At 40.4% G+C, this 13,283-nt stretch overlaps 2 protein-coding genes across 4 annotated transcripts; one reads left to right on the forward strand and one right to left on the reverse strand.

Moving 5' to 3' along the window:
• Positions 1-1,152: 1,152 nt before the first annotated feature.
• LOC310949125 (endonuclease domain-containing 1 protein-like) lies at positions 1,153-2,323 on the forward strand (the record flags this gene model as incomplete). Its single annotated transcript, XM_083916458.1, has 2 exons — positions 1,153-1,446; positions 1,724-2,323. 2 exons carry the CDS (start codon positions 1,153-1,155, stop codon positions 2,321-2,323), a joined length of 894 nt encoding a protein of 297 aa, XP_083772584.1.
• Positions 2,324-3,546: 1,223 nt separating this feature from the next.
• On the reverse strand, positions 3,547-11,845 carry pus7 (pseudouridine synthase 7). 3 transcript variants are annotated; one of them, XM_083915971.1, is made up of 18 exons: positions 11,731-11,845; positions 11,423-11,535; positions 10,781-11,077; positions 10,598-10,682; positions 10,195-10,311; positions 9,959-10,103; positions 9,529-9,546; positions 9,118-9,229; positions 8,938-9,015; positions 8,606-8,734; positions 7,178-7,303; positions 7,020-7,081; positions 6,764-6,924; positions 6,418-6,544; positions 5,177-5,278; positions 4,702-4,831; positions 4,412-4,503; positions 3,547-4,013 (listed from the first exon to the last, which is right to left on the reverse strand). In XM_083915971.1, exons 3-18 carry the CDS (start codon positions 11,065-11,067, stop codon positions 3,877-3,879), a joined length of 1,908 nt encoding a protein of 635 aa, XP_083772097.1. In that variant the 5' UTR covers positions 11,068-11,077; positions 11,423-11,535; positions 11,731-11,845; the 3' UTR covers positions 3,547-3,876. The 3 variants fall into 3 exon arrangements, with proteins under 3 accessions (XP_083772097.1, XP_083772098.1, XP_083772099.1); XM_083915972.1 differs by having other exon boundaries at positions 11,735-11,794; XM_083915973.1 differs by lacking the exon at positions 9,529-9,546.
• Positions 11,846-13,283: the final 1,438 nt, after the last annotated feature.

Here is a 13,283-nt window from a genome sequence, read left to right on the forward strand (position 1 = left end):
ACTAAAGGCTATTTAGTAATGGGATCTACCCACTTCAGTGCTCTGGTGCCACTATTCGGTCAACAAGGGAGCAAACAAACTCAACATGCTTTCTAAACTGAAATCTGAACGCTTGTACACTTAATCAGCAGGCAGTGTTTGATACTGTTTGCAGACATGTTATACATTTCATTCATGGTTCCAAGATGATATATCCCGATAACTCTGGTGATCCCCAGATTCTTCCTTTTTTTGGATGTTGAGTGAAATGTCTCAGTAACTGATGCCATGATTGCCATGAAATTAGGTACAAAAACTCCCTTCAGGATTAACTAAAACCTTAACTAAAACCATCATCAGGTCAAAATATTAATTTGTCCAATAATTTGGTTTGTGACGAAATAACTGCAAAGCAAATGGCGTTCCCAGCAGCCTGAGCTGATTACATTGCCGATCATTACAATTTTTAACACTTCTCTATCCCAATTAGCTTCATGGTGAAATATCCAGGAGCATGGCTTCATTTGATTAATATTAGCCATCTGTGGCACATATAGGAAGCTGTAGTCCGTATCATATGACTTCATCTGACATGAGTGCAATGAGGCTTAAATGAAAGTTTTGAAACATTAAACATTAAATGAGTGCAAGGGCTCAATATTGCCCTTTTCACAGCTGACATTTTCACTTGTCATTGCAGGGAAATCATGCAATATTTAATAATGACAAGGACACTTGTATAGTGTAAATGGAACAGACACATCATAAATGTTATCAGTTTTTAGTAAAATGTCTTCTGTGGAAAAAAGGGCCTTCTGTCTGTGTGGGTGTGTTTAGACTCTTGTGGACTGATATTTCCCTTTCTCCCTGGTGCAGGTTGGTTTTCACTACACTGGTCAGATCATTCTTGTATAATTTCGACCTAATTTCGAAAAGAGGCCTGTCAAACAGAGTGACTCAGAACTCAGTGTGGTTGTGGAGGACCTTTACGATCTATGAACTATAAAGGCCGCTGATGGTTTTTCAAATATGGCACTAGTTTGGTTACTTGTAAAAAGATTAGAATTTGCATATTACGGCTGGGATGGTATGAAGCACAGAGAAGGCAAAGTCCACACAGCAGGATGACATTTCAAAGGGATTAAATGCACTGTGGAAATAGCACGATTCGTCATGGCTGTCTACAGAATAGGTCCGATGCTCATCTGTCTTCTTGTCTTTGTGATGGCAGGAGCAGAGGTACAGAAAAACCTCTCACCTGAGTGTAAACAGTTCCTGTACATGGGCACGTTGCCTCGAGGGCTCGAGGAGCAGCCTTTTAAAAAGCTTTGCCAGATCTACAAGGGCAAACCACGATTCGTCACCCTGTACGACACCTTCAACCACATCCCCGTTTATTCTGCATACACCTTCAAGCGCTCGGACGGCTCCAAGAAAGTTGACGTGCCTTGGTTGTATGAGCCACAGGTAGGGGCTGAGTATTTAACAGAGATGGTAATTGTGGCTTCAACAAGTCATCTCCATGCCATGTATTTGTTCTGCTCAGTCACTGAACTACTGATTTACTCATTGGCTCATCTCCCTGGCTGTAGAGCTGTGCTGATTAAAGTCAGCTGGTTCAGTTAACCAGTTAATACCTTTTAATTTCCAGTGTTTTAGGATAGAACATTCTGAAATAATCATTTGGCACTCAGTCTTATCTGGTTATTTACTTACTGAAACAACATTTTGTTTATCATGACAGCTCTCCACAGTGTCTGAGTCCCGCGAGATGCAGCACTTCCCTTCAGAAAACGTGCACAAGAGATTTGAGGATGCTCAGGCCGTGCTTGACGACTACTCCAACACTGTAATCTTTGAACGTGGTCAGCTGAATCCAGACCAGCACCAGGCACACCCTGACGACAAAGCATCCACCTACACCCTGACGAACGTGGTCCCTCAGGTCCGAGAGTTCAACATCGGCCCCTGGAATAAACACGAGCACACCATCCGCAGGCGGCTCAACAACTACTGTCGTGGCACCGCCTATATGGTCACCGGGGTCACCACCTCGGGACACACAATCCGCCGCCACAACATCAACCGCCTGGGCATTCCAACCTACTTCTGGTCTGCCTACTGCTGCATCGATTTTGACCACAATGCACCATATTCAGAGCGCTCAAAGTTTCCTGCGTTTGCAGCTCAAGGGCTCAACGACAGGGAGGATAATACGGTTCAAGAGATGACTGTGCAGCAGCTGGAGGACTTCCTCAAGAGGGTAACTTATGTTGGAAGCTCTTTCCAGATCTTCTATGATAACTGTGTGCCTCCTGCCAATAGTGCCATGCACCTACCTTGATAGAATGGCGATGAGCATTCATAGTTGGTATAGATTGATACTCACCAGTGTCAAAAATATTTAGCATTTAGCAGCAAAGCTTATTATAAAATAGTACTTTTAAAATGTTAGTCACACCACTATTATGCTGATTTGGTATAACTGCGGGCTGATCTTAACTTATTTATTCCGCCCAGTTTAAAATAATTTCAGTTCAAAGGTCCATTTACCAGTATGTCTTGAGCTCCATTAACTGAAAATGTGGCCCTTTGAACTTTCTTACATTATAGTGAACCAAAAGGTCAAGATTGAACCTCCATGTGAACATGTCATTTAAAAAAAAAGTCCCTTTTCTAACTAAAGTAAATGTCAACCCTTTACAAATGATACATTATATTATTTAAATTATTGAATTTGATGGTGCATTAAGCTTTTATTTTTGCATAAACTCACCTTGAAACCCTACATAGTTGTACTCTTCATTCATTTATCTCACGTTAACATAATGACTGGGAACTACACCTGTCTCTGTAGGCCTTTTGTTCAGCACAGACAGATAAGACCATCAGTTTTACATTTTTTTTGTTATCCTATTATGTATATGTATACACTAGAATATTCACATACAAGGAGTAATAACTTGGGTTCCGCCTATTTTAGTGGTCCGTCTCTCTTTTCTGATTTTTTTTTTGTGGTACCCCCTTTCATTTACATCTGGATCTCAAATGGTACCATGTAATGAGAAGAATTAATCTTAAATAAAGCGGGATTTAAATTTGAAAATGAAAAACTTTCTCTGATTATCTGTTTTTGTATAGCGAGTGAAAGATGCTACAAACGTTATCAAAACATAAAAACAGTTAAATTATCTTAAACCACAAGGGCAGACATAGCACTAGGGTGAATATGATTAGCAACTACATTCAGTTTGAGAGGGCAGCTCTATTCTGCCAGCTGGCATGTGCCACAGTGCCAGATGGTCAGCTCCACTGTTTTGACCAGCAGCAGACTGATAAGAGCCCAAAATACATTTCACATCCTTAACTGGAAGCACACTTAACTTACGTGTGAGGGAGACTGTTTATGTAATCTTTGTGTAGTTAAAAACCTTCCTGTGGGAAAGAGAAAAAGGGAAAAGGCTTCTTCAGTGCATTCAACAATATCGAAAAAACCCTCATTATGCAAAGAAAGCATTAGCATATTGACTGATTTGTGTGTTAATGTTAATAATCAAAGAGACAGCACACTATACACAACATTTTTAATTTCTCTCTTCAAGAGTTGTTTCAATTCACACATTCAGCTCAAAGTTAAAAAACAAAAACTCATATTTCTGTACAAAGGGCATGCTGAGCACCCTGAATCAAATATGCTGAATCATTGCAGCATGGACAAATTTAAAAATGTTGAAAAAAGATAAATCATTGCTCTTTGTACTTCAAAGAAATAACCCTTTGGCTTCACACAGAACCCAATTTCTCACAGACGCGCGCACACGCACACACAACAGTTAGTAGCCACATTAGACAGGTGCTCTGCAGCAGCTGTCCAGTTTATGCCAGTGTGTTTTGTTCTCAGTTGAACCAGGTAGTGTTGAGCTGCGTCTGTTTCTTGATGCTGGTGTCCAACTTAAGGACCTCTCTGATTGCCATGGTAGCGTAGGTTGAGGGAGGCAGGGAGAACTCCATCAGCAGAGCCCGGTACTTCCCCTCTGTCGGAGGAAGCAGTGAAAAATTGTGTCATCTTATGAGAGGCTGACAAAAATCAGCATGTATGCATCTCAAGCTTCATTTATCAATGTGGAAAGAACGACAGATGTGGTAGAGCCCAGCTACAGAATCTGTACGTTTTCAGGTTTTTTGCAGTCTTTATTTAACATCAGATATGTAACGATTGTCTGGTCTCTGTCTGCTTGTACCATCTGAAACATTATGTATGGTGATTTTTTTTTAAAATGTCACACCTCTGTCCTACAACATAGTTAAGAAAGTAGCCTTATCTGAATCACTTTTTCCTATCAGAAAAGTTAGTTTGGTTTTTGGTCCACAAATGAGTCCAGCGCGTTACCATTTCTAACACACACCAAATCAATCCTAAAAAGAACTTTACCTTTGTTGAAAACAGGAGCGGGTTTTTTCTCCAGTATCTCAAAATCACTATGCACAAGGGAGATCCTGGGGTCATCATACTGAATCACCTCCCTGCACAAAACAGACAGAAATACCACAACACACCAGGTTAGCGGGACTGCAGTATTTAAGAATAATTAAAGTAAAGCATTCAAATAACAGAAGTTCTCAATAAAAGCCTCTTTATTACAATGAGGCTGGTATTACAGGACTTGTACAACAGTGCTACACCATGTTGAGAAATAATATACTAGTATTTAGTTTGCTGACCAGCGGACATCACTGGGTCTGATGATGATTCGTCTGTAGGCTCCAGCCAGAGAGTAGTCCTTCACTTTGTGTCTCATGTTGTCGATGTCCAGCCCGTCTGCAGTGAGCAGCTCTCTGTAACCTTTACCCACTGACAGAAAAACACAAGCTTTACAGTCAATTACGCGCTCAGGACTAAACTTTCCTTTAATTTATCATTCTATAAAAGACTTACTGGTACTTTGATACTACTTCTCTCTCAATTCATTTTAGATTTTCTGAAACCACACCTTTTACTTACCTCATCCAGCAGTTTATTAGTTAGCTTTGTTATTTAAATATGTATCAATTCAAGCTGATGTAGTTTAAAAGCCATGTGGTGTGCTTCTGTTAAATGGTGTTATTGTGTTAAAACCACACAATGTTGTTTGTTACGGCTATTTTTCATACAACATGCAAATGAATGAACTCGAAATCACACAGAGCCACTTCTTACCGTGATGAGCGGGGTAGATGACATCATACCCAGGAAGCGGCATCACAATGTCATGGATGGAGCGACTCTCGGCCTCCTCTGTAGACAGCACGTGGGCTGTGGCTTCATGAACATATCAGAGACAACATCAGTAGGCAGCATTTTTCATAGGAAACATCATGAAGCTGTAATGTTGTTCGAGGGGTGTCATGTTTGAAATCACATGATATTAGGTGCATTGCTTGTAAAGCTGTAGAATGTATCTGGGTAGATACACTTGATTTGATTGCTTTAAACTTCTGGTGACGGAGGAATTGCAAATTAATCTACTTTATTTTGGATAACCGTTCCTTCAAACCATTTCCTGTTCTTTGAAACTGTGGTTGAAGCACTAGTTTGACATTTGGGGGAAATACTCTAATTTGCTTTTGTGTTGAGAGATAGAGGATACTACTCATGTATGTACTGTACGTGAAAAAATAACCTTTTTTTAGCTTAGCATAAAGACCAGAATTGGGTAAACAGCTGTCTGTCTAACAGCCAAAATACATGGGGAGCGGACTTGCAGCGTATGTAGGTGGGATGTAGCAGAGTTTTTTTTTTACCTGCAACACAGACTGCGTCGTCGGGGGGTGACTGCTGTCAGCTTCACTGTGTGCCATTAAATTTTAATGCAGTTGGTTATGTATGGTTTGGAAGCTGTGCTGCCTCATATTGCCCTCTGGTACAATGAGGCACCTTAATAATTTTTTTAATTCCTGGATTTCTAGACAGTTCTATGTATTTTTTACCTTTAGGAGGGCTGCATAGCCAAGAGCAGAGGAAGAAAAATAGACAGGCTGCAAAAAATAGAGCTAATTTGGGGGGCTGTGGATGAATGAGAAGGAAGTTTCGCCGGTTAACTGTGATAAGTAGCTGATTCTGAACAAAAGATGAAGGCTTTCTAGCGCGTATTTAGTCAATGAAATGTACACAAAGCAGTGCATATATACTCTCTTTTTTTGTGGTGACATTTGAGGGGAAACTGAACTTCCCTTGCAATCATAGAGCAATCGCCATGCACGCAATGTACGCAGCCCATGTAGTTTTGCCGTAAAGGTAACAAAATCCAACTAGCAGCATCTCTAAAGCTCAGCAATTTATATATTTGTTTGTTTAATACGTTTAAAAGCTGTAAAAACTAAAAATGGGCGTTTTTTTTGGAAGATATCAAACTCTCCCTTTAATATTTAGCATTGGGGAAAAACCGGTGAACTGCTTACTTCCTTTGAGCACCAGGTCTCCCTCCACAGCCTTCAAGCCGAAGGCTTCAATTCTCCGGCTCACCATGGTGTTCCACACCACGCTCTGGTAGCTGTGGATGTACATCAGACGGTTGTTACGAGGAATCTAAAAAAAACAAAAGGAACAAAAACATTCATCAGAAAGATCAGAAACCTGCTTCTTTGGATGTAGATAAATTGTCAGTGAACATGATAATCATCCAGGGGGTGGGTGTTACTAAATAGACAGCTCTTTTGATCAGATCGGCTGCATTACTTCTTTTCTGTTCTTTTGTCTTACCCACATCGTCAGCATATTATTAACATCATTAGGAAAAAAACCAACCAGTCCAAAAGCAGTGACAATGTTCTTTTTTCCATACATAGACAGGCCCCGCAGCAGCTGACCCTCCACACAACGCTTGTTGGGCAGCTTTTTCAGGGCTGCCTCTGGGTCCTGAGTCTTCGCCCACTCCTCCCTGCAGCGGACCAGGAATTCTTTCTCCGCTGAAGAAAGTAAGAATGATGGAAGAATATTTAAACCTCTCCAAATATATACATATAAATATATAAGAATAGCGTGAGTACAAAAAGTTAATTACCTCCGGGACGAGGCTTCAGAATTAAATCCACCACCTCATTCCAGTCATTTTTCAAGATAGCTCTGCCCCAAACCAAAAAAAAAAACCTTCCGTCATACCTTTTGCCATTTGATTATCACAATTTATGTCAGTATTTCCCCATGTCATGATGGCCTTACCTGCCAACTTGTTGTGTAGGCACAGCCGTGGTGCCAAAGCGCTGCATGCCATAGTAGTTGATGAAGCCCGTCTCTCTCAGAGACGCCATGGCCTGATCGACCTGCTCATCCGTCCCAGAGATGTTCCTAATATACAAATAAAGTAAAACATACAAACAATAATGAAAAGCAAAGTCAGATAACAGTGAAGTTAACATTGGCAACAAGACCAGACACAGTATGCACAACAATTTCAAAAAAGATGTTTTCAAAAAAAAAATGGAGGATAGAAGAACAAGATCAAAATAACACAACGTAAAAGAATGCTCTAACAAAATCACTTTATATCATCAATAAATCCAGGGCTCCAGACTCCAGAATAGATGCAGAAATTACCATGTGCCGTTTCAAATTCAGTGTCACATTTTTATTGTGCTCTTTTGAAGATGCAACATAGAAGGTAAACCGACAGCACCATCGCTGTCATGGCAGTACAATATTAAAAAATTATACTATACATTAGGAATAAGTGGTGTGATGAAACGATACACGATATTGAGTCCACGAGAACAGGACGCAACAAGATTTTAACTGTATTTTAAAATTTCAGTGTTTTCTTGACAGGGGGGTTGCTTTTAGCAGAGAGCTATGGTGGTGCTGCAGGTGTCTTTGCATAGTACTTGGGTTAGCCGCGGTGTAGCTTATGGAACTCACGGAGGTATAGAACCATTTAAAACGGCCCTGTCTCACACCTGGCAACATACGGCACCGCTGCACAGAGCGCAAAATGAGATGCCTCATCTTCCAGAACAGATACGTTTTAATTTTATTTAATTTTTATTTAGTGGATCAACTCACACCGGAGTTTTCTCCTGCTGTATATGCGTTTAAACATATGAACCGTATCTACACTGACTGATCAGACCAGTCTGTGTGTCACCTGGTGCACTCTACTCTTTCCCATATAGCCAAAACTATTTTGGTTTAGTAAATGTCTGCTGACACTCGGCTCGGGAGCTGCAGACACACGGCAGAGACAGTCTGTCCCAGCTCTTCACATACGGAGGCTTCGGATCCGTCTGGTCCCGACACTGTGACTGTGATTCCAATTGAAAAACATAATAAAAAAAGTAATTTTTGCAAGGATCTGTACCAAACACAGATCATTTCTTAAGTCTGTAGAATATGATGTGTAGGCCAGTACATCTCTGTAGCACAATATTGAGTTTACAAATGGTATTTTGACACACATTTCGCCATCGTAGAAAGTACTGCCTAAGGTTTGTAGAGGGAGAGAGAAGTGATGGTTGAGTGAGCAACAATCTGACAGGAGCTATGCTCAGTGAGGACAAAGCAGTGAATCACATGAATAAAACGGTATTTTAAAATGAAAAGGGGTATAATGTACAACAGTTTAATGGAACGGTTGCATAAATAACATCTACTGACCTGATTACCACGGTGAAGTGGTTTCCCTGCAGCTCTCCCAGCTTAAGAGGGTGGTTTTTGTAGCCAAAGTTTCCCAGCTTGAGGTTCATGAGGCACTTGTTGAGGTGAGCCAACCTCTCTGCCGTAATCCTGAGAGGACAGGGGAAACGGTCTCCTCAATTACAGATCCTGTACAACAAGCTGATCCACCAGAGACCATCTGCCTAGCAACAGCAGAAACACCTCGAGCACTGACAAGATACAGCATGTACCACCTATTTACAATCATCCACAGACAATGTGATGAGTGCACACTCATTAACGTTGTGATTTACTTAATTAACTTCACTCACCTGAGTACTGCAATCTCCTGCACAGTAATGGCTCTCTTGTCCTTGGTTCCCATGTAGGAAAACATGTTGGGTCGAATCCTAGGAAGAAACGCATACAGTCATGTACAAATGATGGTCCCCAACTACCATCATATTTCATAAAATAAATAAAACCGTTGATCTGTACTACTGCATTCATACCTGAGGAACTTTGAAAGCACATTGATGGCGTCCATGGTGTCCTTGTTCTCCTTGTACAGGACAAAGTGGCAGAAACTGCCGCGGTTTTTGGGCCAGAAGTGTTTCCTTGGAGCTTTTATGGGCACAGAAAAAAAATGGTTGTACTCAAGAGAATTGTTGTGCTAAATAATTCACATTTAGAAAAATACAAATCACTATAAATATTCCAGTTAAAAGCTTAACTGATTGTGTACTTCCACATGGTTACCTGTAAAGAAAACTACTCTGTAGTTGCAAAAAAAAAAAAAAAAAAGGAAATACATTTAAATTGTAATTACAAAACCAAAAAGCATTTTAGTCACATCTAGTAACCGACACCAAACACCATGTGGTTACCACTTCCTCTGTGCTGTGTGGAGAATAGGTTCTTACCTGCAGCATCTTTGACCTCTATCCACCAGAGAAGAGCAAAAGGAGGATAGAATAATGTTACTAAGAAAGAGATGTTTAAGTACTGTGGGGCGAGTTGTCAGGGATAAGATCTCATGCATGGGCCTGAGAGTGGAGCGGAGTATTGAAATGGTTTATGCAACAAGGGTGCAGGGTATTCAAGGCACCGGGATATAGTGTGTCTTAATCATGCACGTGCAAAAGTGCATACAGCATATTTCACTGCTGAAATACCACAACACACCAAATTAGAGTGACTGCAGTATTACAGAATAATTAAAGTGCACTGGAGACCACATGCACTGTAGTATATAAGCTAAAGGTCGGCATGCAATAAATCCCTTCTCTGATTATTTGACTAGTTTACTGGTCACAAACTCTGTCCGACATCTGATTCTGTCTCCTCACATACCTGCTAGAGCTCTCTTCCCTGCAGCGTGGTAGGCAACTATGAACTTGCGCCCTTCCTTCTCCTCGGTCTTTGTTTCCAGACCAGGAAACTGAGTCTTGATGGCTTTGTGGACCAGCGTCCGCTTCTCTTTAGTATCCTCCATAACCTACAGATGTTAAAAGGAGGAGTAGGGACACGTAAAACTCCCAATGAGCTTGAAGTGATGTCATAAAGGGATCCAGGAAGTGTGAACTCACCTCAATGGAGACATTGTCCTCTTTATTCTTAAAGAGCTGCAGCTCCCCAAGCTGCTTCTTTTGCTCTTCCGTCAGCACGTCAGATTCCTCTTGCTGCGGTGGAGCCACTGGGACTTCCTAAATTAGGAGAAACACAAAACCTGTGTAAGCAGATGTGACGGTTGCATTCTAGAAAAATGTTTCCTTTAAATCCGTTTTGCTAACAGTAACAATACACAGTCATTTTTAAAGTAGACATGTATAATTTATCTGAGACTTGCTTGTTTGGTTGGTTTCAACAAAAAATAACACCCCATTTCAAATGCTGACTAGTACTCCCTTAAAGTCAACCTTCAGTTTCAGCCATATTAGTAAAATCTCAGTAGTAGTATAATACAGAAGTTACACAGTTTTAAGATCTTACCTCAGCCTCTGCAGGAATAGAGAGGTCATCTAAGTGCACAATCTTGCCTTGTTGGTTGATTTCATGCACCACAAAATCTGAATATCTGAGAACAAACCACAATAAATCTTCTGTTACATATGCCGGACTGAAACAAATGTGAAACAAATTCTGCAAACTATTGAATGAGTCTGGAGGACGAACCTTTCCTTCAGGATTCCTGAGAAGCCCTTGTGGTCACTGACATACTTCAGTATGCCAACATCCAACTCAGTGAGGCCATGTTTCATCATATCAGCGAAGGTCTCACCCTCCTCCTCTACATCACCTGCTTCGCCCTCAGGCTCTTCCTCCCCATCTTGGTGTGGAGGGCCTCCATTCTTGTCATCCTTCTCAACTTTGGATTTCTTTGACGGCGTGTTTTCCTCTTCATCCTCTGGACAGCCTCTCTTTTCTCTGACCGGGACAGGCACGGGCTCACACTCAGCCATCAGAGCTAAGCTGCGACAACAGAATAATCGTAGGATCCTTTAATGGAATATGTTACATTTGTGTATTCAAATAATAAGTAAACACCATCATTAAAAAAAAAAAAAGCTTGCGTCACACTTGACCTTTTGTAGCTGTGTGATTTAATGTCCATCAAATAAACTAAATATAAAGCTCATGCATTTGGTTTGATACACCATCACTAGTATCATATTGCAACTGGCTGCTCTACTTGAATCTAAAACTGCGGCAATGTTAGTCAACTTAAAACACAGCTGCTTTGCATTGCAGTTTTTATATGAGTGAGGACAATCTGAAAGGACATTAATGGCCTAGAAAACAATGCTACTGACTTACTGTTTGTGGAGCTGAGGTGGCAGGAAATAGATGTGGACCTGGGAAACGCCGCTGTCTCGCAGCTGCCAAACACTTGCAGCGACTTCTTAATGGACACGAGTTAGACGCAGGCACTGAGAAGACATAGTGGACATAAACCATATGAACACTCAACAGTTAGCAGAGCCGCTAGCGCATACGCGTTGTCATCTTTCAGCTAACATCGCTGGATAAGTTTAGCGTAGCTATCAGCAAAGCTAAGCTGATACATCGGTGTAAATAAAGCGAAATACCGCGCTGTTTGAAGCCCAAAGATTGATTTAGCTTACCTACGTCTGGTGATATTCAGAAGAGTACGGGCAGCGATGAACACCAGCTTTTCCCACGTGTGTGTGTGTGTGTGTGTGTGTGTGTGGGGTTGATTCCGGAAACCGGTGCTACCCCAAAGCCCTCCCACTGCAAGCGATTGGTCAGTGAACTTGTCAATCATGGCGTTAGCAAGATATCGATGCAAAAATAAAATCAATTAAGTTATAAAAAAAATTATAACAGCAACATTAGTGCATACAATAATATGTCTTTAATCTAATGAAGGAGAAAGACAATAATGTGACTTTAAATAATGTGTATAAAAGTAAAATAAAATTGGGATAAATTAACCAATAATAACAAAATTATAATGAGGAAAAAACACAGTTATTGTTATTATTAATATAGTTCAACAGTTTATTGCTGTTTAAATGTTTGAGAGACTAAATAGGCCTATATCCTTGAAAAAACTGAAATTGGACTGGCTTAACTTTTGTTATTCTGCATTCATGTAAGCAAAATGTATCATTTGTAAACAGTAGGTTTGCAAACTCCACAGCTAAAAACTGTCACATACACATGTTACACGGATTTCACCAGACTAGAAAACATGCAGGTACAATTGTGGGCGAAAATAAAGGAGGACAAAAAGGAAAAATACTGATAAATAAACAAATAAATGAACAAACTCATCTAATATAAACTATATAGTCCCTCTATAGGCGAAAACAATAATTGCAATGACGGCCGCTTCAACATGGCGCCGTGGCTTAGATGGTTAAAGCGCCTGTCTAGTAAACAGGAGATCCTGGGTTCGAATCCCAGCGGTGCCTTTTCACTGTGTAGAAGTTTAACGTATGTGATGTAAACAAATGTAATGGCGATAGCGAGGTCCCTATTAGAAAAGGTTATGTATATGAACTACAAAAGATAAGGTAAGACTGTACTATTGTCCAAGAAAAAAAAAATAAGTCCATCAAAATATCCAATACATCTTATTACAATAGCATAAAGCTGAAAGTGGGTTGTAGACAGCAATACGAAAAACACACGGCTAACATTATTAAACTACTAAAACGAAATGCTGGGCTTGCTACCAAGTTTTTATATTGATACAGCAAGTAGAAATGTAGCTGAGGAGGAGTAGACTCACTTGTGAACTGCTGTACCTCAGGTCTCTTTCTTTGCTACCTTAAACAATAAATAATACATATTATGTCAGTGTGTGGTTTGCTTTTGATTGTTACACAATATGTCTTTTGTGAGGTTGCTGAATTTTTAAAGTGTTTTTGGGGCATTTTGTGCCTTAATGAAATAGCCAACAGAACAGAAATATGACTTGAAATATAGATGAGAGAGATGGGAAATGACATGCAGTAAAGGTCATGACATACCTGGCCTATAACAATTTCTCATCTTGTGACTTCATCTATACAAGAAGAAGAAGTGTTTAAGTAATATTATCAGCTGTCAAAACAGCTGATAATCAATTCCGTTCTTACGTTTGATGGAGTAGAAGTAGCATAACATGGTAATACGCAGGTGTTGTACTTAAGCAGGCTACAGCACTACT

The sequence above is a fragment of the Echiichthys vipera genome, assembly GCF_963691815.1.
Source record: "Echiichthys vipera genome assembly, chromosome: 7".
Taxonomy (NCBI): Eukaryota; Metazoa; Chordata; class Actinopteri; order Perciformes; family Trachinidae; genus Echiichthys; species Echiichthys vipera.